The 27,104-nt window shown below is 56.2% G+C and overlaps 1 protein-coding gene across 1 annotated transcript; it reads right to left on the reverse strand.

Moving 5' to 3' along the window:
• Nucleotides 1–447: 447 nt before the first annotated feature.
• Nucleotides 448–27,104, reverse strand: LOC112269496 (putative serpin-Z8). Its single transcript, XM_024456315.1, has 5 exons — nucleotides 27,039–27,104; nucleotides 26,409–26,963; nucleotides 24,180–24,500; nucleotide 23,804; nucleotides 448–650 (listed from the first exon to the last, which is right to left on the reverse strand). Exons 2-5 carry the CDS (start codon nucleotides 26,904–26,906, stop codon nucleotides 448–450), a joined length of 1,023 nt encoding a protein of 340 aa, XP_024312083.1. The 5' UTR covers nucleotides 26,907–26,963; nucleotides 27,039–27,104.

The following is a 27,104-nucleotide window of genomic DNA, read 5'->3' on the forward strand; positions in this document are numbered from 1 at the left end:
AATGGCGATATGCCAGTTCTTCCAAAGTTCTCCTGATCTCCTCCTCAGTCCCTGCTTCTTGGCTTTCCGGCGACGCACGTCCATGCTGGCAACTTTGCACGCCGCCTGTCGCTGCTGCACGGTCAACTGCCCGGTGCACGACCGGGCCTTAAACAAAAATGCTAATGTAACAAAAGTCGCCTCCATAATGTTGTTATACAAGACAAAGTTTTCTTGAAATGAATTTAAACGGTTTCACAAAAGAAATTTTCACACTGAAAAAAAATCATTCAATGAAATACGAAGTTCTGAATGTTGGATGTCCGCATCCATAGTTTATTGGCCAGAAGTAATAAAATATTTCACTCTCTAAAATAAAAAAATATAGATCAATGTGTTCAGCGCATGAGTCATAAAACCATGTTGCTCCAAAGGGGATCAAATCTAAATAAAACCGTGCGTCACATCTTATGTCTCTCTCTCGGGGTCGAGGACGTGCCCCGCAAAGACAACGGCGCCGGTCGTCTCCTCCACTATGAAGTACGCAAAGGGATGATCGGCCACAAAATCAACTCGCGGAGGCGGGGAACGCGGGCGTGGCGCACATGCAACTTCAAAATTTAACCATGAGACGGCCGCAGCTTCGGTGCCTTCCTCGTTTACCTCGATGACTGTCGTGGTGGTGTCACGGCAGATGTCATAGTATCGATTAACTTGGGGCCGATGGACGAAGAAGGAACCGGAGGGAAACACGCACAAACACACAAGCACACCGCGATTTACCCAGGTTCGGAGCCTCTTGCCGAGGTAAAACTGCTACTCCTGCTTTGTTGTATTAGCCGAGATAGACAATATCTTATAATGGCGCTCCATGAGCTGTATTATTGAGGAAGAAGAAGAAGAAGAAGAAGAAGGGGAAAACCCTAGATGCATAAGTGCTCTCTCCTTATCCAGGGAGGGGTAGTGCTCTATTTATAGGCCGCTTATGTCACACCGACATGCGGGTCGAGTTCTAACGTCATCTTCCTTAGGCCCCACCGGGCACGCTGCTTGGTTCCCTCCGGGTGGTACCGTAGGGGACAAGACAATTTTACTTTAGCTGGCACCCTACAACAAGTACTGTTGACCTCTGCCGGCTCCCGTCAGAAATTCTCTTTCGGTGCTTCTTTTGTGCAGTCGCCTGGCATCGCTACGTAAGCGGCGACTGCTTTTCCCGCGATAATGATGACGCTGCTTTCCTTGCGCCGCGTGGTCAGGATAAGACCATTGAGGGATCTCGGCACGGGCTGAGATCTAGGGGCTCGTCCTTATCCTGCAAACTCATAAGATAAGATAGTTATGCCGGCATATACCCGGTATGCCGGCTTAGTGTTAACTTGGCTTTACGATGCCAGCATACTTGACCATGCCGGCTTTGCCTTCGTCATCTCGGCTAGAGCGTGTCGTCATGACCCTACCTGGGGTCATCCCCCCGACACTAGTCCCCGAAGCTGTTGCGGTCCAGCAGGAAAGAATGCCGGGCCACGACAGTTTCTCATAGACAAACCACCAAAGCCTACAAGGGTTCAGCCGAAGAGGATGCCGAAACAACCCCGAGTTCTCTTAGCCGAGATCAAGTTAACCCGACATACCGACTCGGCCTGCCGAATCCGCCCTTGACCGAGATTCTTTTCTCCTCCGTGGCCGACAGTAGAGAACTTCCTTCTGCCGACATTGATGCAATCTGTTGCTTGTAGTCTGCGCTTCTCTAAAATAGCGGGAGGATTAGACTCGAGTTACTGCCGGTGCGCTTTTTGAGGCGAGCGCGTCGTCCCATCGAGCAGTAAAGCCGACAGAGCCATTAAGAGGGGAATTTCGGTTCCCACGCAGACACTTATCCTCCCGGATCCTGCGGGATTCTCGGCGCCATGCCGCACGATAATCGAGCGCGTGCGCTTTAATGGGGTTAACGGCCCCAAATTCGTGCACGTTCTTCCCGTTGGCCACTGGGATCGTGGGTGCGGGGGATACGCGCCCCATTTACTGCGTCGTGGGTATAAGTAAAGGTGGAGGGCGAGGGTAAAAACCCCTCACACTCCTCGCTCTTCTCGCATTCCTCTGCCCCTTTGCTCTCCGCGCACTCCGCCATTGCCGCTAGCCCGAAGCTCCGCCGCCGCCACAGTCCCTAGTTCTCCGCCACCGAACTCGCAGCCGCAAGCTCTCTCGCGCTCGCTTGAGTCTCTGCCGCACTTCCTTGCTTGCCCGAGCCTCGCGCGAGCACCTTCTCATCGAAAACAGCAAACCCTAGATCTGCTCCCAACCATGGCTTCTTCTTCCCGAAACCCCGCCGCCGTCGACTCTGCTGCTCAGCAGATGGAAGAGAGGACGGGCTCGAAGCGAGGCAGCTGGGAGGGCTCTGACATCTCCCCGGCAGACGTTGCATGGCTTCGCCGTTCCCGGCAGATTCCGGAGGACGTGGAGTGCCGGATTCCCGGCGACGAGACTGTACCGACCCCGGAGCCTGGTGAGCATGTAGTGTTTCTCGCTCACTTTGAACGCGGCTTTGCTCTCCCGGCCAGCGATTTCCTTAGGAATTTCTTAGATTTCTTCGACCTTCAGCCGCACCACCTTCTGGCGAATGCCATCCTCACACTCTCGGCATTCATCACCTGCTGCGAGGGTTATCTCGGCCTCTGGCCTTCCATTGACTTGTGGGCCAGGTACTTCATGTTCCGGCCCCAAGTTCTCCCCGACAAAGAAAATCCCGGCGCCGCTAAGCCAATGACCCAGTGCGGCGCCGCCACCGTCATACCCCGCCGGGGTTCCATCTTTCCTTGGATTCAAGGTCTCGAGTCCTGCAAGAAATGGCTCAAGACCTTCTTTTACGTCAAGAACACCTCCGACACCGACAGAATCAACTTGCTGGGATTCGAAGTCGGCCCCTCGGAGGAGAAGAGGAACTGGACATATGATCCGAAGGAAACCATCCCGGAGATCAACGAAATCCATGCCGGCATCCTCGAACTCAAGGTGAACGGGATGACAGCTGACGATTTGTTGGCCACTTTTGTATATCGACGGCTGTACCCGCTCCAGGGCCGGGTACACAAGATGTGCTTTTATGGCGGCCAGTTAGACCCGTACAGAGTGTCGACATTCAAGCTCAATTAGGCCGAAGTCCGGCGCCGGGTCAAGGCGATCGCCAAGATGAGCATGCCAGAGTGCTGGACCTGGGGCATGCCGGCATACAGCTGGGAACGCCGTGCTCCTCCTGTAAGTTTTGTTTTTCATCTATCTCCTGTTCATATCCGACACACGGTTATGCCGTCATCTATCTGACGAAGGCTTATCTCGGCACCACCTGACTTCTTTGTGCAGAGGTTCGCTCTTCAGCGCAACGAGGACGGGAATTCCCCAGACAAACGCTTCGCGGCCCCGCGCAGGACCATCGACAATGAAGATCCGGACTCCGAGGATCACATGCCGATAGCTCACGCCGGCCCTCGTCGCATCGAATGTAAGGACCTTCGACATCTTCTCGTAGTCCTTAGAACATTCATCATCCAGATACTTACATCTGCTCTACCCCGGAAACAGTCGAATCGGACGAGCCTGCTACTGCCGAGACGTTGGGTCCGGCCGCTGCTGAAGCATCGGGCCGAGAGAGACGCGCCGTCCCGAAGCGCGCCGCCGAGAAGGATCTTCCGTAGACTGTTAAGCGGAAGAAGACTGCTAGCCGTGGACCCAAACCGAAGCCCTTGATCGCCGGGTAAGGCTAACACTATTTCAATCTTTGACGCCGGTTTTCTTCTTTATTGTCATGATAACGGCTAAGTTTTATTTCTGCAGGGCGGCTCTAACGGCCACGCCATCTCAGACATGTATCGCGTCTGAGATCCCGACGGCTCCATCTCCCCGTGCCGAGGCTGGGACCCAAGCCACGGGTGAGACCGAGACTGCCGTTGACCCGACATCCTCCGTCCGGGATGTCGACCCGAGCGTCGATGCCTCGAACGTCGCCTCAGCCGGGATATCCGCAGCTGGGACCTCGGCTGCCGGGACTGCTCCTTCCTCGGTGGCAACTGAGACATTGATGGAGCCGCAGGCCACGGAGGTAGCAGCCGGCAACGGGGCCCCAAGAACCCCAAGGGCCGCAACTGACTCCGACAGCTCCATCGTCACCACCGCAGCCGCAAGCCACTCAGCTTGCTCCTGCAAAAGCCAAGAAGGCTAAGGCCTATGCTAACCCGGCAAGATCAGCGCCTCCGGATTCTTCCAACCCGCAGCCTACCCGGAGGCACCAGAGAGTTCCCCTCAGGACGACCGGCGGGCACAACTGGGGGTCGTTGGGCCAGTTCGTAATGGATTGAAACAGCGCCGATAACTATGAAGTGACCTCCAGCACCCTCCAGTCAGCGCGGCAAAGCCCCCTGGTGGGACCTCCACCTGCAGCGACTCCAGAATTGGTGTCTGCCCGGATGTACCAAGCAAGTGGCCTTGTTTGAAGCCAGCCGATCTGCAGAGGTACGAAGAATTCCTTAAAAGATTTTATTTTTAAATCCAGTATAGTATCCATACTCCTAGTCCCCGAAGTTTAGAGCGAGTAAGAATTAGTCGGCCTGAAGCTTACCCCCTTAAAACTTCAAACACTCTGCAACACTTAGAAACTTCAAACACTTATTCCCCGAGATTCAAGCTGGGTTTAGAATAGTCGGCCTGGGGCTTTAGAAACTTCAAACACTTATCCCCCGAAATTCAGGCCGGGTTTAGAATAGTCGGCCTGAAGCTTTAGAAACTTCAGACACTTATTCCCCGCGATTCAGGCCGGGTTTAGAATAGTCGGCCTGAAGCTTTAGAAACTTCAGACACTTATTCCCCGCGATTCAGGCTGGGTTTAGAATAGTCGGCCTGAGGCTTTAGAAACTTCAAACACTTATCCCCCGAAATTCAGGCCGGGTTTAGAATAGTCCGCCTGAAGCTTTAGAAATTTCAAACACTTATTCCCTGAGATTCAGGCCAGGTTTAGAATAGTCGGCCTGAAGCTTTAGAAACTTCAGACACTTATTCCCCGCGATTCAGGCTGGGTTTAGAATAGTTGGCGTGAAGCTTATAATTGTTGACTTCTTACTGCACTAAACTTACCGGTGAATCATCGTTTTGCAGTCCTGCATGAATAAGCGCACCGCTACCTTTAAGACTTTGCTTGCAAAGTACAAGAAGTTGGAGGCGGAGCACGAGGCTTTGAAAGCTGATCGCGAGTGCCAGAGTAAGTATATTTTACTGTCATAAAATCTTTGTCCGAGTATCAATGTGCTGCTAAAGCTAATATGCGCTCTTGTTCATAGCCGGGGACAACGCCCAAGTGGCGGAGCTCCTGAAGCGTGTCGCCGAAGTCCAAGGTATCATTTCCTCCCTGTTTCAAGTTTCTTCCAACTTAAACTCTAGCCTCTGTAATGTATGTCTGCCAAACAGATGAGAAGACTCGGCTAGCAGAACAACACCGGGAGGACGTGGCTCGGCTGCAGGCGCAAATCGCAGCGCAAGCAGAGGCGCATAAGACCGAGGTGGGTGAACTCACCTCGGCCCTCTCTACCCAGGCTGATGAGAGGATCCGTCTGGAGAGCGAGGTGCAGAAGTGCAAGGGTCTGGTCGCCGAGATTGAGACCCGCGCCATTGCCGCCGAGAAAGAGGATGCCGAGAAGACCCGGCTGTTTAAGGTTGTCCGGCATGAGCTCGTCAAGATCGACACCATGCTGACCAGTAAGTTGTCCTGACACAAATTTCTCCATCTGATCAGTTGTCCGAGTAATAGTACCAGGATGCCGAGACTCATTACTATCTTCTGTGCTTTTGTCAGAATTCTTTCCACAATCAATCGAGACTGCCCAAATTGCCGTGCTCAGGGCGCGCAGGAAGAGGGATCCATCCGGAACAACCCCCTTTGAATACGACTTAGTGGATTATCTGGTTAGCATTGCTAGCCGGGTAAAGCCTCTAATTCGTTCGGGGTTAATATGCTGAATGCCAGCATCCGGGCTTTCCGAGCTCTATGGCCGGGAGAAGAAGCTCCGACCGGCATCCCGGAACTGGCGACGCGGCTTCTCGAGGTGGAGGATCGCCTTAATGATTGGCGGGAGTCAGCCACACGCGTCGGTGCCGACGAGGCGTTGTCGTTCGTACTATCTTGGTATGACAGCATCAACCTCGATGTGCTGCAGTCGATGTGAGTCGGCTCCCCCTATCTCTCGGATCCTGAGCTGATCACCAAGCGCAAAGAACGGGCCTACTCCTTCATTCAGTATGCCGATGTGCATAAGTTTGTGGAGGGCCCGATATCCGAGGCAGAGGCCGAGATGGCCGACGAAGACGAAGCCGTTGACGAGGAAATTGTCGTCGAGTCGGCGTCCACCGCTACGGATGGTCCGAGTTTCGGCGCCAACAATCCCTCCATCTCTTCTTAGTCATGTCGGCAAAAAGAACTTGAAAATTATCAGATCCCCGGAATGCCGGGTGCATATGTAACCGGGTTAACATACTTTTGTTTGTAAGACATCATATGTTTAATTTATATAAGTCTTTTGCTTATCAAATTCCCAACCGAGTCCCCGAGTGCATTTTTCCTTTTAGTGAAATTTTATGACCCCGGTTCTTTTGTCTGCCTTATCAGCGTTCGACGTATGAATCGCGAAGTCATAGAACCACCTTTTCGAAAAAATAAACTCGACGAATTCGCTTGGCAATACCCGAGTTAAGAAAGAAATGCCGGGTTAAGACAATGCGCATCTCGGGTCGCTTTGTTTGTTTCCGCAATCGCTTTTCATGTGTTCGGTTATCTCGCACCCGTCTCTAGCTTGTCATGAAGCCGGGCTGCGGACAGCAGCGAAGTCATAGAGGGGATTTTCGATACCGACACACTACTAACCTGACATAAGATTACACAACTAAGCCATCCCGACATACAAAAGCAAAAGATAATTGCTTTTGAGAACCCGGCGAACAATTTCATTGTCTCAAAACATTCAACATAAGGAGAAAATGATACAAATACTCATCTCTCAAGTATAGAACGGACGAAGTAAAGCCACGTTCCATGACCTCTTGGTCTCCTCGCCTGATCGGTCCATCCTGTTCGCCTTGGGATCTTGTGCATCTATAAGATAATAGGAATCGTTGTGAAGCGCTTTGCTCACAGTGAAGGATCCTTCCCATGGGGGTGACAGTTTGTGCATGCCGGCTGTGCGCTGCACAAGTCGGAGAACGAGGTCTCCTTCCCAGAATATTCGTGGGCTGACCTTTCGGCTGTGATAACGCCTTAGGTGCTGTTGATAGATGGCCGACCGAGATAGAGCTAACTCCCGTGCTTCTTCGAGCAGGTCGACATCATTTTCTCGGGCCTCTTTTACCTCGGCTTTGGTATACATGGTCACTCGCGGGGAGTCATGTTCAATATCGGCTGGTAAGACAGCTTCCGGCCCGTATACGAGGAAAAATGGCGTATAGCCTGTAGAGCGATTGGGAGTCGTCCTGAGACTCCACAGCACCGCCAGGAGTTCGTCCAGCCAGCATCCCGGAGTACGTTCCAATGGTTCGATCAGCCGAGGTTTTATGCCAGCTAAAACCATACCGTTTGCCCTTTCAAATTGTCCGTTGGACTGAGGGTGTGCCACAGAAGTGATATCCGGCCGGATCTTCTTTTCATCACAAAACCACGCGAAAGGTCCCTCAACGAAGTTCGTTCCATTATCCGTGATAACACTATGTGGGTACCCATATCTCAAAATGATGTCCTTCAGGAATGACATCGCGGTCTTGCCGTCACACTTTCGGATCGGCTTTACCTCAATCCATTTGGTGAACTTGTCGACTATGACCAAGATATGCGTCATGCCTCCTCGCGCCTGCTTGAAAGGTCCCACCATATCCAAACACCAAACCGCAAACGGCCAAGTGATTGGAATAGTCTTGAGTTCGGATGCCGGCATATGAATTTTGCTGGCATACCTCTGGCAGCCATTGCACTTCCTGACTATGTCTTCTGCTTCCTGTAGTGCACTTGGCCAGTAGAAACCATGCCGGAATGCCTTGCCCACTAGCGTTCTTGAAGATGCATGATGGCCACACTCTCCCTGATGAATATCCCGGAGAGTCTCTTGCTCTACTTCCGGCTCAACGCATCGATGTAGTACATTAGTGACACTCCTTTTGTATAGCTCGCCATTGATGATGGTGTACGCCTTCGCCCTTCTCTGAATTTTCCTTGCCGACACTTCCTCTTCCGGGAGACTCCCATCTTTTAGGTACGACATTATCGATTGTGCCCAAGCCGGCACGGGACGAGTGGTAAAAATTGGCTCATTTGGTACGTCTATCTCCATTGGCTCAACCGCCATTGGTTCTGCCGAGTTAAGGCGCTCAGTTCCCGGGTTACCGGAACCACTGCCACTGTCAATGTCCATGGGGGTGACGTCAGCTTCAGAGCTCGCCGGGATAAAGATTGACTCCGACTCTGGCGATGGCTTGATGGATGGTTTGCGTAAATGTTCCAATGCCACACCAGCTGGAATGGCATGTCGTGTTGAGCTGAGTTTTGACAATGTGTCGGCTGCTTCCTTCTCCGCCTGCGGTATATGGTGAAACTCGCACCCTTCGAAGTGGCCACTAGTCTTCTGAACATGGAGCCCGCTTTTCATCTTAGAGCCATCAAAATGCATCTTCCAGTAGTTAGTTTCCGGGGGCGGTGGTTCATACTCCATCTCGGCCCAATCCACCAAGAAATTCGCCAGAGCCTGAGATTTCACGGCATCCCGTCTGTCGTACTGCAGTGCATAGGGTGCTAACTCGACAGCCCACTTTGCGACCCGGCCGCTCGCGTCTTTATTACTCATGATTTCCGAGACGGGTGCCTCCCATATAACTCGGATCTGATGTGCCTCAAAGTAATGCTTCAGCTTCTTTGCCGGCATATACACGCCATACGCCATTTTCTGGTAATGGGGGTAATTCTGCTTAGACGATGATAGCACCTCGCTCAAGTAATATACTGGCCTTTGCACTGATTTGCCGTTTTTATCTCTTTCCACCACGATGACGGCACTAACGACTCGATTCGTTGCTGCTATGTATAACAACATCGGCTCCTTCTTTCCACCACGATGACGGCACTAACAACTCGATTCTTTTTCAGCTCTTGAAAAGCCACGTCCGCCTGTTGCGTCCACACAAATTTGTCGGTTTTCTTCATCAGCTGGTATTAGGGCATTGCCTTTTCACCCAGCCGCCTAACAAAGCGACTTCGTAATGCCAAGCATCCAGTGAATTTTTGCACATCTTTGAGGCATTTTGGCAGTTTCATTCTTTCTATGGCGGCGATTTTCGCGTGATTTGTTTCAATACCTCGGCTTGATACCAGAAATCCAAGCAACTTCCCTGCCGACACACCGAATGTGCATTTGGCCAGGTTCAGCTTCATCCGAAATCTCCTCAGATTTGCGAATGTTTCCCGAATATCATCCAGAAGCGTGGCGCTTTCCTTGCTTTTTATGACGACATCATCGACATATACCTGCACATTTTTGCCGAGTTGGTCATGCAAGCATTTCTGCATGTATCTTTGATAAGTAGCCCCCGCATTCCTCAAACCAAACGGAATAGTGCGATAACAATAAGCCTCGAACGGGGTGATAAATGATGTATTTATTTGATCATTAGGGTTCAGCGGTATCTGGTGAAAACCGGAGTACGCGTCTACAAAAGACAGCAACTCACACCCGGTTGTAGAATCGATCACTTGATCAATCCGAGGTAATGGAAAAGGATCTTTGGGACACGCCTTGTTCAGGCTGGTTTAGTCGATACACATGCGCCACACCTTGGCAGCAGTTGGGTCGTCTTTCTTCTTCTCAACCATGACCGGGTTTGCCAGCCAATCGGGATGCAACACTTCCGTGATAAAGTCGGCAGCTAGAGGCTGGGATATCTCTTCCGATATGATTTTCCTTCTGTCGTCGGCGAAGCGTCGAAGGGGCTGCTTCACCGGTTTTGCGTCTGATCTGACATGTAATGAGTGCTCAGCCAACTCCCTCGACACACCCGGCAGGTCTTGATTTGACCATGCGAAGATGTCCCGATTCTCACGGAGGAAGCTGGTGAGCTCGCCTTCCTATTTTTCACCCAGGCTGGCACCAATGATGACAGTGCGGTTCGGGAACTCGCTGTCAACCTGTACCTTCTTTGTTTCCTTGGCTGCCTGAAAAGCCACACTTCCATGGGGATTGGTCATAGCCGGCAGGCCAATTTGTGCCGACTGAGCCATCGCAACCGTTTCTTGTAACTTCTTTTTCTCGCCAGCGATGACCAGTGACTCAGCCAAAACAGATCCGGCCGCTACCCACTCCATTGAACGTTTGTAGTTGCTAGTGATGGTTATGGTACCATTTGGTCCCAGCATCTTCATCTTCAGATAGCCAATGTGAGCAGTCGCCATGAACTTGGCGAGTGCCGGTCTGCCGAGCAATGCATGGTACGGACTATTAAGGTCCACCACCTCGAACACTAGGTTCTCGGTTCCACAGTTCTCCCGGGTGCCGAATAGGACGTCGACTCGGATCTTGCCTACCGGGGGACAAGACACTCCCGGCACAATACCGTGAAAGGTAGTCCGGCTAGGCTCAAGCATGTTATCAGTAATGCCGAGTTTAAGCATCGTGTCCCGGTACAAGATATTTATGATGCTCCCATTATCAATGAGAACCCGAGTGAACTTGGCGTTAATGTCGGGCCCGATGATTGTCGGGTCAACCACCAGAGCATATCCACCGGGGTTGGGCATGACCTTGGGATGGTCTGCCCGGCTCCAGTTGATCTCTTGCTCCGACCAATACATGAACTTCGGAACAGCCGGCATTATAGCATTCACCTCCATCTCTCGCCTGCGCTGACTTTGCTTGTCAGTCGGCTCAATGATGAAGATCATGTAGCTTTGGTGATGCTCCTTGTACTCATTTCTTCCGGCATATCCCGGGATATCGTGGTCTTCCACCTGGTTGACGGCATTATTTGCCTGAGGTGGTCCCTGGATCTGTGCGATAGCACCTGTGAGCGGTGGAGGAGGGGGTAAACGACTTGCCTCACCCTTCTCGGCCCGCTGTATCCAGCTGCACTGCCGCGTTGTGTGATTCGCCGGCTTGTTGGGGTTAGTCATGTGGAAACGACAAGGCTGATCCAGCAACACCTCGAACGTATACTTCGGCTTATCTTGCCGGGGCTTCTTTTGTTCTCCCTTCTTGACCCACTGCTGATTCCCTGTTTTCTGACGCTGGCTCAAGCCGGCATCAGCTTGATCCTGAATAGTGGCGACATGGGCTGGCCCATATCGGTAATCCGGAATCCCCCGGCAAGATTGTATGTCGGCTGCTTCCTTTGAGGTTCTGCCGGCATCAACGATGGCTGAGTCGGATCGCCAAGCGCATACATGTCGGCGATCCGGATCATTTCAGATAGGGTAGCCGGCATCTCTCTTTGCAGCTTTTGCCACAACATGCTGCCGTGTCGGCATCCTTGGGCAAACCACGCTATGGCTTGCAATTCCACTATCCCTGTCGTCGCTCGGGGCTCCAACACCGGGGGCGTGCGGCCACGTCCCCCTTTTAGGTTCGGTAGGGGCGTCTAGGGTGGAGACCCCGCGATCGCTGGCATGGCCGATGAGGCCCGACGGCGCCGGTGAGGCAAAGTGCTAAGGGTGCGTGCTGGTCCAAGAACAGGTGCACGCACGTTTTTTACCTAGGTTCGGGCCACCCGGAGGTGTAAAACCCTACGTCCTGCCTGTCTGAGCTGGTATTGATTACGGATCAAATGTTTACAAGTTGCCGGGCAGGTTCCCGGGCTTCCTCTCAATGTCTAAGTACTCCCTACTGCTCTCTGTTGGCTGTCCACTGGAACCAACTGATCCCTGATCTAGTGAGCCAGCTAAGGGAACTTGTGGAACTGAACGATTGTCCAATTGACCAAAAAAATAACCCCCTTGACTGTTGGCATGGGTCCTCCTTTTATACACAAGGGGATGCCACATGTGCCTCGGTGCATGATCTACAAGTGTCCAACGGGGAGGCATGCAACCCCTCCCGGTGAGCTGGTGGCGTGCATGGGTGCCACCTCCGCGGCTAGGGGCCTAAGACCCTAGGGTAGGATTAGACAACCACTGTTCCTTGGATCGGACGGTTAACTACCCGTCGGTCGGCTCGAACGTAGGGTTTTACACCTCCGGGTGGCCCGAACCTGGGTAAAAAACGTGCGTGCACCTGTTCTTGGAACAGCACGCACCCTTAGCACTTTGCCTCACCGGTGCCGTCGGGCCTCATCGGCAGGGCCGGCGATCGCGGGGTCTCCACCCCAGACGCCCCTACCGAACCTAAAAGGGGGACGTGGCCGCACGCCCCCGGCGCTCGGAGCCCGTTCCGGCCCATCACCGCGTCCCTGCCGCGGCCCTCGAGCAGTTTTGCTCCCGGGCAACAAGGGCTGTCACATCCCTTGGGACGAGTTCCCCAGAAAAAACCAGGTCTCCCCGGTTGCGGGGGCTGTCGCTGGGAGGCTATAACTTCCTCGCCACCCGTGCTCGCCGTTCTGGGTGGGGCGCAGCTGGCGGCGAGGACGTTATAGCGTCTTGCGGCTGCTCCCGGGACGGAGTCCCCTAGGCCAGGGTCCGTCCCTGAAGGCGAGGGTTGCCGCGTGAGCGTGGTGGTAGCATCGTCGGCGGCGGTTCCCGCGGGCGGCGATCCTGCCCCCGCCCTCCTGCCGCATCCCTCAGAGATCGTTTCCCTTGAACAGGTACCCAAGGTGGTTTCCTACCCAGGCAGTGCACCAGTTGCACTCTACCGCCGAGCGTCACGAGGCATTGGACCGAACGGAAAAGCTAAGTGTCTGAACATGAACACTGAATTCGCTAAGAGCTGAACGAAACTGAGCACTGTCTCGCTGGGTGCGGCCCCGGATCCCGCGCGTAGCCGGAGTGTTAAAAGGGACGCTTGCGGGGGGAGTGCGCTCCCCGAGTGGCTTTCGGGTCCGTCCCGGGAGGGCATGGCTTGGAGTAGTTACCCCGCAAGTGGAGTGGCTCGCCGACTACCGCCTGACCCCAGGTCGGCACTGCGGGTCCATCCCGGGTCCCTGGACTGGTCAAGGGTAGAGCGTGCGAGTCCCCCACAACACAAGGCAAAACACGCAAAGGTTAGAAGGGGCCACCCCGCTAGATAGCATCAGGAACAACGAACTTGTCGAAAAGTTTACTTAACTAAGAGTTAACGCTGCTTCGACAAGTGTGGTCCCGGAACCGACGCGTGGCCGGGGTGTGAGGAGGACGCTTGCGGGGGGAGTGCGCTCCCCGTGTGGCTTCCGGGTCCGTCCCGGGAGGGCATGGCTTGGAGTAGCTACCCCGCAAGCGGAGTGGCTCGCCGCCTACCGCTTGGCCCCAGGTCGGCACCACGGGTCCGTCCCGGGTCCCTGGTCTGGTCAAGGGTGGGGCGTGCGAGCCCCCGGCAACACAAGGCATAACACGCAAAGGCTAAGGGAACAATCCCGCGAGGCAGCCTCGAGAACAAGGGGCAAAAATCGAGCAAATTAACAAGCTTGATTGACTAAGTGTCGAACGATTACATGGACTAATCAAAATGTGATTGTTCAAACGGCGCTAAGCGCCATACTTGCAGGGAAATCAAACAGAAGAAGGTACAGTGGAAGCAACGAGTACAGCTGGGGACTGCGGCAACTAGTTGTCGCCGTCTTCGGCCGGGGGGTCGGCGGGGAGATCAGGCTCCGGCTTCATCTGCATCCGCTCGACGACCTCATCGACGAACTCGCGCACTGCTTGGGTGTGCGTGGGCTCGTCCTCGCTGTCGGACCAAGCGTCCAGCAGGGACTCGAAGGGGAACTCCGGGTCCCGGAGATGAATCCGCGGGAGGATTGTCCCGGCAACCTCCCGAGCGCAGTTGGCGACTTCATTGGCGCCATACCTGGCGATCCAGACGTCGAGCGCCCCGAGCTTCCCCACCAAGTCGGAGAATAAGGGGATCAGCGTCGTGACGTCCGTGCCGTCCACCTCCACCGCCTGCAGCTCGAACTTGGGCAGTAGGTCGCGCAGCGACTCGGCGATCTTCGTCAGCTTCTCCGTCTCAAGCTGCCGCTACCCGATCAGCGTGCCGTGGTGGAGTCGGGCATCTTGCGCGGCCTTTCTTGGCCTTGCTGACGTGGCCCTCCAGCCTCGTGAGCTCGGCGGCCTTGGTCGCGTTGTCCACGCCGGCCTTGGCGAGCTCTTCCCGGACGGCGGCCAACTCATCCTCAAGCCCGGCCGCTCTGTCTTTGGCGGAGTTGAGCTCGGCCTCGTGCCGGGCCGCCGCCCTCGCCGCATCCTTGGCAGCCTTGACCTGCGCCTCCAGCAGGACGCGGAGGCCTTGGATTTCGCCGCGGTAATTGGCGATCAGCTCGCTCTTCTCGTCCAGCCGGTCTGGGCCGTCGCGAGCACTTCGGCATGCTCCTTCCAGCCGTTTCGAGAGTTGCCGCCATCGTGTCGAGCCTCCCTTGGAGCTCCACGCGCTGGACCTTCAGTTGCCGACGGAGCTCGGTCTCCGGGACTACCGGCTTCTGAGCGGCCTCTAGGGCTTGCCGGGCCAGCCGCGCCTCCTCTTCGGCGAGGCGGGCCATCTTGCGCAGCCGAGAGAGTTCGCGCCTCTCTCTCTCCACGGCCTCCCGCACCTTGCCGAGTTGATTCTTGGCGGCGGTGTGGCGCTCCCTCACCTCGTTGTAGGAGGTGACGAAGGCAAATTGTTGGTCCCGGACGGCATCCAGGAACCGGTGCCCCCGCTCAAAGACGCTCGGATCCCAGGTAAGGGGGTTCCAAGCAACCCCGGCGAGGGTGCCGAGGTTGGTGCCGGGGAGAGCCCCCGAGGTTGATGAAGCCCCTGCTACCGAAGTGGGGCTAGGCGCGGGGTCGCCAACTTGCTCCCGGGGGTCTTGCCGTCCTTCCCCGGCAACTTCCCCCGTGCCTGCGCTCAGGGACCCCGGGGTTGGAGAAGGCTCCCTGCCTCCGGCGGGGGTTGACCCCTGTTGGATGACGGGTGAGCCCGTGCCGGCCACGTCTGCAGCTTCGGGCTCGTCGCCAGGTGCCGTCATGGCGGCGGCGGTGTCCTCTGCTGCCGCCGTGTCCGTTGCAGCGGGGTCGGACGTTAGAGCCGTTTCCGACTCCACCTCCGCCCCCGCGGCCTCGACGACCGAGTCCGGGTCGACCGCGGGTGCGCCCGTTCCTGGCGGGGGCGCACCTGTGCATGCAGCAATGACAGGCATGAGGATCGGCGATGGCTAGGGCGATCGAGAGCGGACAAGGGCGACCGGGGCGGTTACCTTGTGCGGCCGTCGGGCTTGCTGGGGCAGCCTCCCCTACCTCACCAGCGCCTGCGGGAACGTCCAAGAGGCTTGTTGCGAGCGAGCTGCCGCTCACTGCAGAAGGAGAAGGTATGTTCATGAGCCTAACTAACAGAAATTGCAGCTGCAGAGAAGCAACAAGGACATAGCCGGTCCTGGCCCTACCTCCGTTGGGGCTAAGTCGCCAAGGGACTCGCCCGCGCCGCTGCTGACCCCTGTGGCAGCGGGGTCAGCGGCACCACCAGCGTCGGCGTGCGTCCTCTTGCTTGGTGTGCCGGGCGGGGAATCGCTCCTCGCCCTCTTGCTGGCACCCGCCGGTGATGAGGACTTCGGGGGATTGCGCCAGAGCGTGAAGCCCCGGAAGACCCCACGAGCGGGCGGCGCCGTGGGCGCCCGCGGAGTCGTCATAACCCGGAGAGCTCCGGGTGTTGACGGCGATGCCGCCGCGGCACCGGAAGCCAAACTCGCGGAGGCCCCCGCTACCGGGGCGAAGGCCGTTGCCGGGGCGCCGGTGACCCCAGCAGGTGCTGGCGCTGCCGGGGTACCAGCGAGCACCCCGGGACCGGTTCCCGCCGCGGAGCTGGCGGCCACCGCCGAGGCACTCGCGGCCCTTGTTGCCGTCGAGGTACCGACGGGCGCCCCAGAAGCGGTGGCGGCCGCCAGGTTGGTGGCCGCTGCCGGGGCGGACGTCACCGTTGAGGAGGTGGCTGCGGCTACTGCGAACGCCCTCGATCTTCCCACGATCAAGGGCGCGCTATCGCTGCTTTCCTCGTCGTCGTCCTCCACGGCGACGACTTCCGGGGACGCAGCCCTCTGGCCCGCCTCGTCGTCCAGCGACCGGAAGGAGGGTCAGCGGGGCTCGGACCCGCCCTCGCTCTCCTCGAGCACCTGCTTCCCACGGGGTGCTTGCGGGGGAGCGTGCGGGACCCGGGTGGGGGTGTCGTCCATCATCCCCCACTCGTTGCAGGGCGGGAAGGCGCCGACAATGTTGCTGAGCGCCCTGACGCTGGCATGGAGAGCGGAGACCCCCGACGGGAACTCCGTCGACTGGAAGATCTCGCCGGAGATCCCCCTCACCCATGTCCTGAGGGACTCCAAGTCCATGCCGTCTGCCTGGAGGCGTGTCCTGTCCCTGGAGCCCGTGTACATCCACGAGGGCCGGGAGCGTAGCTGCAGCGGGGCTATGCGCCGATGGACGAAGGTGCGTGCCACGTCAACATCACTGAGCCCCGCTAGCCGCAGCGCCTTGATCTGCTCCACGATGGGGAGGAGGTCGGCGTCGCGGTGGTACCTGTCCTGCCAGCCGTTCTGGGGTACCGGCAACTCCGTCGGCAGCTGGATGAACTCCTGGGGGTCCTCAACTCGGACCCAGCACCAGTCGCCCCGCCACTCTTTTTCGATCTTCTTCCCCGACCGGACGATGAACTCCGACTTCATCTGGTCGCGGGCGCGGAAGACCACCCCGGACGACATCGCCTTCGCGTTGTCGATGCGCGGGTAAAAGTAGTGGCGGAAGAGCCCCACCGACGGCATCACCCCCACGAACGCCTCACAAAGAAACTGGAAGGTGGCGAGGAGGAACAGCGAGGTGGGGCGGAGCTGCGCCACCCGCAACTGATAAGACTCCATCAGTGCGTGGAGGAACAGAGAGAAGGGCGGCACCATGCCGCAGAGGAGGAAGCGCGCAAGCACCCGGAAATCGTTGTCCTCGTGCTCGACGCCCGCCGGGAAGATCCGCGTCTCCCCGTGCTTGTTGAAGTTGGAGGCGACGGTGTGCCGGAGCTTCCCCAGCGCCTCGCCGTTGTAGCCGGCACGGAAGAAGGCGACTGTGGCGCGCATCTCCCGCCTCTTCTGGTCCTTGGCGGCGGCCGCTTTGAGTGCCGCCTCGGTCTTGCTGGTCGCGGGCTTCTTCGAAGTCTGGACCTCCTTCCCCTTCCTGGTGGTGGGGGGCGCCATGGAAAGCAAGGGCGGAAGCCGGCAGGAGCGCAGGGATACGAGATGCGGAAGAAGATGGAGGCGAAAGGGCAAAGTGTTGTTCCCCTTTTGGCCAAAGTAGAGGCTTTATGACGCCCAGCCGTTTGGTAACGGCCGGTTCCAAACCCTACGAGTGCGCGGGGGTAACTCCTAATCAGTGGGAATAATGCGCGGAGTGGCCTTAACTACCCTATTAAGGAGGGGGGGGAGTTAGGGCGGAGATCACGCGTCCACTGCTCTGCTTGTAACGGCGCCGTACACGGGGCAGCAAAGGGACGCGGGTCCGCGACCGGTCGGGGCCTACGCGTCGGTTAAGGGCGTAGCCCGGCAACCGACCAGGGGGAGACCCTTCCGGGAACAGGTGATGCCGGCCCATGCCCGAGGGCTACTGTCCCACCGGTGGCACCCGGGGTGCCACCGCTGCGCGACGCGCGGGCCCCTTTCCCGGGTTCCCGGGAAGGTCTCATCCCGGGGAGCGTTTATGAGCTCCCCGGCAAGCTACCAGCCCAAAAGGGGCTAGCGGGGCTTCGAGGAATATTCCCACCTGGGCACCTCCCGGGAAGCTGCTTCCCGGGAGGGGTTCCCGGGTGCGTGGGGCCCGGGTGCTTCCTGGGTTCGACTTGCTGGGACTGGGGGTTCCCGGGCGCGCGCCCCCGCCTCGGGCGTGGGGCCCAGTTGACAGAGCCACGCGGGCGCGCGGCGGGCGCGGGACGCGCGGTCCCACCAAGGCAAGGAGCAAGGCGCGCGGCTCAGTAAACGAGCCGACCGACGGGTAGTTACCCGTCCGATCCAAGGAACAGTGGTTGTCTAATCCTGCCCTAGGGTCTTAGGCCCCTAGCAGCGGAGGTGGCACCCATGCACTTGTAAACATTTAATCCGTAATGAATATCAGCTCAGACAGGCAGGACGTAGGGTTTTACACCTCCGGGTGGCCCGAACCTGGGTAAAAAACGTGCGTGCATCTGTTCTTGGACTAGCGCGTACCCCTAGCACTTCGTCTCGCCGGCCCTATAGGGCCTCATCGTCTGTGCCGGCGATCACCGAGTCTCCGCCCCAGACGCCCCTACCGAACCTAAAAGGGGGACGTGGCAGCACACCCCCGGTGTCAGAGCACCGAGCGACGCCAACGGCATGTCTAGTGATGAGCGTTGCGGGAAGCCCGCCAACGGCATGTCCAGTGATGCGCGTCGTGGGAAGCGCGTCGCGGGAAGCCCGCCGACGGCATGTCCAGTGAGGCGCGTCGCGGGAAGCCCGCCCACGGCATGTCCAGTGATGCGCGTCGCGGGAAGCCCGCCCACGGCATGTCCAGTGATGCGCGTCGCGGGAAGCCCGCCAACGGCATGTCCAGTGATGCGCGTCGCGGGAAGCCTACCAACGGCATGTCCCGTGCCGGAGCGATCCGGCAACGGGTTTACGTTTCGTGGCCACATCAGCCCACCAAGTATGGAAGGACACCTTTGTGCACTTAAAGCAGGAGACAGAAGAGAGAAAAACGTGCGAATAAAAAAGGCAAATGCAAAGCTCAGGGTCGAAACACTTATCTTTATTCACGATAAACTAGCGGTTTACACGCGGGGGCTGCCCGGTTACACTAGTTCGAGAGGTATGCATCGGAGGCATCACCTGAGGGTCGGGCTCCGCCGCTTCACGGGTAGAACTTGCGCGAGTGCTCAATATTCCAGCTATTGGGCACCGGCAAGCCGTCTTCGGTTTCCAGGCGGACAGCCCCCGGCCTGGTCACCTGCACTACCCGGAAGGGGCCCTCCCATTTCGGAGTTAACTTGTTCCCGGCCTTTGTTCCTTGTATCTGGCGCAGGACAAGGTCCCCGTTCTCGAGCCCCCGAGGGCGGACTCGTCTGTCGTGATAACGGCGGAGTCCCTGCTGGTAGCGCGCGGCTCGCACAGCAGCCCGGCATCGAAGCTCTTCGATGAAGTTTAGATCGTCGACCCTTTGCTCGTGTTGGCTGGTGTCGCCGTACGCGCGTACTTGGGGAGATCCGTACTTGAGCTCGTGGGGCAGCACCGCTTCTGCCCCGTAGACAAGGGCGAGAGGAGTTTTGCCCGTTGCCCGACTAGGTGTGGTCCGAATGGACCACAGCACGGGCTGGAGTTCTTCGATCCAGTGCTTCCCGTGGCCTTTGAGCTTGTCAAAGGTTCTCGTCTTGAGCCCCCGCAGTATCTCTGCGTTGGCTCGCTCCGCCTGTCCGTTCCTCCTCGGGTGAGCGACGGACGCGAAGCGCAGCTTAGTGCCCATGTCTTCGCAGTAGACTTGAAACGCCGCGCTCGTGAATTGCGTGCCGTTGTCGGTGATGATGCTGTTAGGAACACCAAACCGGCACACAATGCCCTTGAAGAACTTGATGGCCGCCTGGGCGGTCACCTTCCGCACTGGTTCCACCTCCACCCATTTGGAGAACTTGTCGATGGCCACGAACAAATATTCGTAACCGCCAACCGCCCTTGGTAGCTTGCCGACGATGTCCAGCCCCCAGACCGCGAACGGCCATGAGGACGGGATGACATGCAGGGCCTGTGCCGGTTGGTTGCTCTTCTTTGAGTGGAACTGACATGCCTCGCATGTCTTCACAAGCCGCTCCGCATCGGCCAGGGCCGTGGGCCAGTAGAAGCCATGTCGGAACGCCTTGCCAGCTAGAGCCCAGGAGGCCACATGGTGTGAACATGTGCCTTGATGTATGTCTTCCAACAGTGCGCACCCTTTTTCCCGCGGCACGCAGATGAGTTTGACACTGTTTGCACGCCTGCGGTAGATGTTATCATCTACCACAGTGTACATCTTGGCTTGTCGCGCTACACGCTCCGCTGCGACGTCATCTTCCGGGAGAGCCTCCTCTTTCAAGTAGCGGGCGATTTCTTCCGCCCAGGGGGCAATCTCCCTGCCAACGCATGCCATCATATCTGCGGCATGGACCCACGCTGCTGCAGGGGTTCCTTCGGTTGCCGGAGGGGCGTCCCCGGCAGCCGGCTGGGGGCGACTGAACGCCACTTGCTTCTGACAGAACACCCCCGCCGGAGGCTTTCGGCGCTCTGCTGCCATCTTGGCCAGCTCGTCAGCAGCGAAGTTATCCTTCCGCTTGCGTTGCTCGAAGCGCAAACCCTTGACCTTTTGTTCCAGCTTGCGGACCTCCTCCACGTACGGCGCCATTTCAGGGCAATCGTAGTCCTTGTTCACCTGGTTAATCACGAGCTGGGAATTGCCGCGAACAACCAGGCGCTTAATGTCGAGGGCGATCGCTGCCCGCAACCCGGCAAGCAGGCCCTCATACTCTGCCCTGTTGTTGGTGGAGTTAGCGAAGTCGAGTTGAACAGCGAACCTCAACTGGTCCCCTGTGGGTGACTCGATGATGACCCCAGCGCCTGCTTCCTGAAGACTGAACGCAACGTCGAAGTAGAGGACCCAGTGGTCCTCATCCAGCTTGCCGGGTTCCCGGGATGGTGAGGATTGATGGGGTGGTTTCCTTTTGGAGAGAGACGCGCGGAAAGGAAAGAAATTGAAGAAAGAAAATATGGAAAGAAATGATTTCTTACGTGCAGAGGAGGAGGAAGCACGAGCTCGTGCTCGTGGCTGGCTGGGGCGTTCGGTGGAGATGGGCCGGCCCAGTTGGGTCGGTCCATTCTCTTTTTTTTTTCTTTATTCTTTTTCCATTTCTTTTTTTTAATAACTTTTAATTCCTAATTCCAAATAAGTCCAAATAAACTCCAGAAAATTTGTAAATTCAAATTCTCCAAAGTGTTAACTTTTGGGACTTGAATCTTTTCAAAAATAAAATAAGTAAAAATACTTTTGCTTATATAAATGTCATTAGAGCTTTATAAGTAATACATAAAATAGGTTTTGAAATCTATTATGAAACCTTTGTTTCATAAATTAGTTTAAACTCCAATAAACATATTGGGTTGGCATAATTTGCACTAAAATCCTTTCATAGCTAAATACCCCATTGGGTTGAACTCCAAAGAAGATCTCATAATAATTATACGGTTCAATAAAATTCCCTAATAGCTTTATAACACCAAATCTCAAATCATGTAAACCATCGCAGATGTTTCCAACTATATATATATTTGGGAAGTCACGTTATCCCACTCTCAACGACGGAATAAATGTTGGAATAACATTTGCACACGAGGATGTCACGTTATCATCTTCTCGAATATTTGATAGTTTCCTCTCGGAAACAAAATGAACACGACAAAGCAAATATCGGGAAAAACATAGGCGAATCATTAAATACGTTTTTCAACCATACACTTGGGAAAGTCATATTATTCCCTTTCTTTATCAGTTAAACAAATGTCAGAAATCATTTCTGATTGATTCAAATATTCCAACGATGCTCTCAAATGGTCATGGCATCTAAATTGGAAACTTAGTGTGCTAATAAATTCTTCAGAAAGAAAATAGGATTTATTAGATGCGAATAATAGTTCGGATAAAATCATAACATGCAAACGGTTCCAACTGTAATACTTTGAACTTATGTAAATGTTCCAACCATGTTGTATAATTTGGATAGTCATATTAATCCACTCTTTTGTTGAATATTCAAACATGGTGTGGAAAAATTTAAATAAGTCCTAAAAATTTCAAATCCTTCAGAAATTCACAACCCAAAATATCTCCAAAGCCAATATTTTAATTAAAATAATTATTTCATGTAACATTCCAGAATTGGAAAATTCTGGGATGTTACACTGAGTATCCATCACCGTAACGGTCATACTGGCGATCTTCACCTCGATACGGGGGGTTGCGCCCGACACCTTGCTGACCTGCAGCAGTATTGGGTGCCGGACCCCGAGGTCGGTGTCCATGATCAAACGAGTAACGTTCTTGCTGGTCTCGGCGATTGTAGCCGGGATGCAAACCACTCTGGTTGTCATCAACCCTCCTGACCATCTGTTTCTCTGCCAAGGCCGGGTCATAACGCTCTAGTTGCTTATCTCGGCCAGAGTTGACACTTTTATCTCGCTTGCCACCAGGTGGAGACGCTTGTCTGTCAACTCGGCCACCAGCATCTATTGTCGAGTTAATAACTTGAGATGCACCGGGTTTGCCGTGCGCTCTCATGTATGCCTCATTCTGCTCATTAGCTGATGGAGCAGCTCTTTCGCGTGCAGCTGCTGCTGCCGGAGTGCCTCTCCTGTATGATTCGGCAACTCTTTGGCCGCAGCCTCAGCAGCTGTGAGATTCTTGACAGGGGTATTGTATTTCGGCTTTAGCACCGAGGCGTAACTTGAGACACTGCTGGCACACCCCTGCCATCTCTAGTCATCTAGGCATTCAAGTTCTTGCCACGGTTACGCACCTCCCCAACTCGGCTAGGATTAGTAAACACAATAGAACTAAGACCATGAGCTTTGCTATACTCATGGAGCGAAATATCAAGTTGTTGCCGAGCGTGAGTGACGTCAATAGCTTCCTTCAGCAGTTTTTGTCGCTCCAACTCCAACTCCGCCTGCAGCTGGGCCAGGTTAGCGTTCGACGCCACCGGCGCGGTCAGCCGTTCGATGGAGGCCTGGAGCTGCGTTGGCTTCGGTGACAGGACTGACATGCCGGCTTGAGCAGCGATGTTTTCCGGCTTCTCCCAGGGGAGTTTTGCCATTCTGCCAGATTTGGTTGGGACCGCGCCACTTCTCGTAGCGTCCCTTCCAGCATCGGCACCATGAGCCGTCACCATGACCTCCACACGGTCAGCGGGGCAGTCAACATGCCGGCTGCGGACCGTGCAGACGGCGGGGGCGTCTTCGGCCACCACCACCTGCTCTGGGTACCTGCAGGGGCTATCAATGGCAACAAAAACCTCTTGCATGCCGAAGTTGATGAAGCGGCCCGCGCAGGGAAGCGGTGCGTCGTTGAAGCAGCCCGTGTTGTTGTCGATGAAGCCCAGAGAGCCGAATCTCTAGAAAAAACTGGAGACCACGCGCTCTCCGATGGCGAGAAAACTTCCCGTCCGGATGAAGACTCCAGCCAGCGCCGCTGCTGGCCCCACGGTGGGCGCCAACTGTCGTGGTGGTGTCACGGCAGATGCCATAGGATGGCTTAACTTGGGGCCGATGGACGAAGGAGGAACCGGAGGAGGGAGGACGTGAAGGGAAACACGCACAAGCACACAAGCACACCGCGATTTACCCAGGTTCGGAGCCCTCTTGCCGAGGTAAGACTCCTACTCCTGCTTTGTTGTATTAGCTGAGATAGACAATATCTTACAATGGCACTCCTTGAGCTGTATTCTTAAGGAAGAAGAAGAAGAAGGAGAAAACTCTAGATGCATAAGTGCTCTCTCCTTATACAGGGAGGGGTGGTGCTCTATTTATAGGACGCCTATGTCACACTGATATGCGGGCCGAGTTCTAACGTCATCTTCCTTGGGCCCCATCGGGCACGCGGCTTGGTTCCCTCCGGGTGGCACCACAGGGGACAAGACAACTTTACTTTACCTGGCACCCTGCAACAAGTACTGTTGACCTCTGCCGGCTCCCGTCAGAGATTCTCTTTCGGTGCTTCTTTTGTGCAGTCGCCTGGAACCGCTACATAAGCGGCAACTGACTTTTCCCGTGATAATGATGACGCTGCTTTCCTTGCGCCGCGTGGTCAGGATAAGACCGTTGAGAGATCTCGGCACGGGCCGAAATCTAGGGTCTCGTCCTTATCCTGCAAACTCATAAGATAAGATAGTTATGCCGGCATATACCCGGTATGCCGGCTTAGTGTTAACTTGGCTTTACGATGCCAGCATACTTGACCATGCCGGTTTTGCCTTCGTCATCTCGGCTAGAGCGTGTCGTCATGACCCTACCCGGGGTCATCCCCCGACAATGACCGCCTTGTGGACGACGTCGCTCTGCACCATCAGCAAGCCAGAGCCATCGTCCTCCACCATCTCGGACAGATCGGCTCGGTCGCCGAACGGCAGTTCAAGTCCCAGCTTCTTGAGCACGACGACGACGCTGCTGTGGAAGGACAACTTGAACTTGGGCACCCGGAACTCGTTGACGTAGACCTTCTCCTTCGGCAGGTGCTTGTGTCGGAAGCCAGGCTGGGACTCTACCATGCCGACCAGGTTACGCAAGCCGTCCTTGTCATCCGGGAGGAAGATGCACATAGAGAACAGTGTACTCTTGATACGATGGCCGGACGGCGCCTGGGCGGATCCGCCCCTAGTGTATGGATGGAATGCATCGTGACGCAACTGACGAGAGGATTATTTTTTCAAAGGTCCAGCAAACGCTGGCTTTCGATGTATTAGCAGAGAGAATAATTAGAAGGCTGCCCTGAGGCAAATGAGTAAGAAAAAAGGAAAGAAAACCCGAGGCGTGGAAAAGCTAAGAAAATCAAGATGGTTCCCAAAGTAACTTCCTAAGGGCCTTGGCGCCCGCGAAAGCCCACTCGCGGGCCTCATCCTTAATGAAACAACAAATCTGGCAAAACGAAATTTCCTTGTCGTTCAACACCCTGGAGTTGCGCTTGCGCCATATGGCCCAACAGATGAGGATGAACATGGATTTGATCCCTTGGCGGTGTTTGCTTTGAGTGACCAAGATCATCCTCTCGTGGAAGGAGTCAATGGAAGCCGAAGCATGGCAAATAGCGGTGGTGATGCTGGAACAGTTGGGCCAGAGAGCCACCTCGCACCAGATCTGCCGGGCACCGGGACACTCGACGAACAAGTGATGTGAGGTTTCTAAGTTGCGGCGACAAAGGGCGCAAAAGTAGTCGTTGGGCCAGCCCCTGCACTAGAAACGGTCGGCACACCAGAGGCGATCGTGGAGGAGAAGCCAAGCAAAAAAATTGAGTTTCGGGGGTGCCCAAACACGCCAGACGTTGCGCTCGTGGTTCGAGCGGACGTGGCCCTCGAAGTGCAGTCTGTAGGCAGAGCGGGCGGAGTAGCATCCATCGGCAGTGATAGTCCAGCGGATGGTGTCGGGCACGCCAGGGAGGAGGAGGATGTCAGCGTTCTGGAGCATAGACCATGCATGGACGAACTCGAGAAGGAGCTGGGTGGAGAGGTCATGGCGCAGGTCATCCACCCATTTGGAGCCATTGAGAGCCTCTGAGACGGTCCGCCCTTTGCGTCGTGCATCCGCAAACAACAGGGGAAAGGACAGACGGAGGGGGCGTCCGCCAAGCCAGTTGGAGTGCCAGAACTTAGCCGTGTTGCTATCACCGATGGAGACACGAGTAGCCGCAGCGAAGAGGTCATGGTCCGTGGCATCGCAAGGTGTTTGCATGCCCACCCAAGGCCGCTCTGGAGCACGCCATTCGAGCTAGAGCCATCGAAGGCAAAGGGCGCGACCAAAGGCTTCGAGGTTTAACAAGCCATGCCCACCACGGTCAAGTGGAGAACAAACTTTTTTCCAGCTAATCTTGCACTTGCCGCCCACCAAATCATTCTCCTCTATTCCCCAGATGAAGCAGCGCCTGATCTTGTCCAGAGAAGCGATGAATTTTTTCAGAAGTTTGAGCGCAGTCTCATCGCGGATGGGGTTGATGAAGATGACGGCGTCATCGGCGTATAGGCTAGAGCGAGGGGAGACCTCGCGCAGCGGCAGGGGTGAGAGCATCCCCAGCTCCGTGGCGTGATGGAGGAGGTGCTGCAGGGGATCAATCGCGAGGATGAAGAGGAGCGGCGACAAGGGGTCTCCTTGTCGGAGCCCACACCGATGAGGGATCGAGGGACCGATGGTGCCGTTAAGAAGCACGGAGGAGGAAGCCGTAGACAGAAGAAGTGAGATCCAGTCTCGCCAGCGCACAGGGAAGCCAATGCGCTCAAGGAGCTCGAGGAGGTAATCCCAAGAGACGGAGTCGAAGGCCTTGGCGAAGTCGAGCTTTACGAGGAGAGCCGGCTTATTTTTCGATGAAGAGCCCGTGCCGCGTTTCTAACGAACAAGAAGTTATCATGGATGCATCGGGACTTAAGGAAGGCGCTCTGAGAGGTGGAGACGAGATCGTCCATGAGAGGTGCCAGGCGAAGGACAAGCACTTTGGAGAACAACTTGGCGAAAGAGTGAATTAAGCTAATCGGCCGTAGGTGCACCGTCTGAACCTGCGCTTTCTTTCCACGCGAACCAGTTCGCGTTGCCTTTGCCATCTTGTACCGGAGTTTGAGCACCTTGAAGCCGTGGTGCACGGCGATGTACTGGGAGGACCCGCTCTGCATGAAGGGCGTCTCGACGTTGCTTCCGTCGAGCCGGTAGAAGGGCTCCTTCGTGGTCCACTTCTCCTGGAAGGGCTTCTCCCACTTGCCCTTGGAGTACACGGCGTTGCCGAGCACGACGCGGGTGAGCGGCGTGATGGATCCGGGCCCAAGGACGGAGTCGATCAGGCCTCGCGTGGCCCGCGCGGCCCACTTGTTGATCTGGGCCCGTGAACCAGCTGGGTCGCCGCGGAAGTCGACGGCGCGGGCCTCCGCCTGGTTGTTGCACGTGCCCGCGACGGCGGCGCGGTAGGCGGGCTTCAGCGCGCGCGAGAGGTCGCTCCAGACGCCGCAGGCGAACGCGACGCACGGCCCGCCGGCGCCCGACTGGTCACTGAGCGCGCCCTCGGCCATGAGGGACACGAAATCCTCGAGCCCGCCGCGGGACGGCGCGCCCAGGACGCGGAGGATCTCGTCCAGGGTCGGGCCCCGGGCGCCGGGGGCCAAGAGCGCGAACGCGGCGTAGATGGAGAGCGGGGAAAACACCAGGTTGCTGTCGGCGGTCTCGTCCGCGAGGCGCTTCCCGAGGCCGGCAGCGAACGCCGCCAGGCC

The sequence above is a fragment of the Brachypodium distachyon genome, chromosome 5 (assembly GCF_000005505.3).
Source record: "Brachypodium distachyon strain Bd21 chromosome 5, Brachypodium_distachyon_v3.0, whole genome shotgun sequence".
Classification (NCBI taxonomy): Eukaryota; Viridiplantae; Streptophyta; class Magnoliopsida; order Poales; family Poaceae; genus Brachypodium; species Brachypodium distachyon.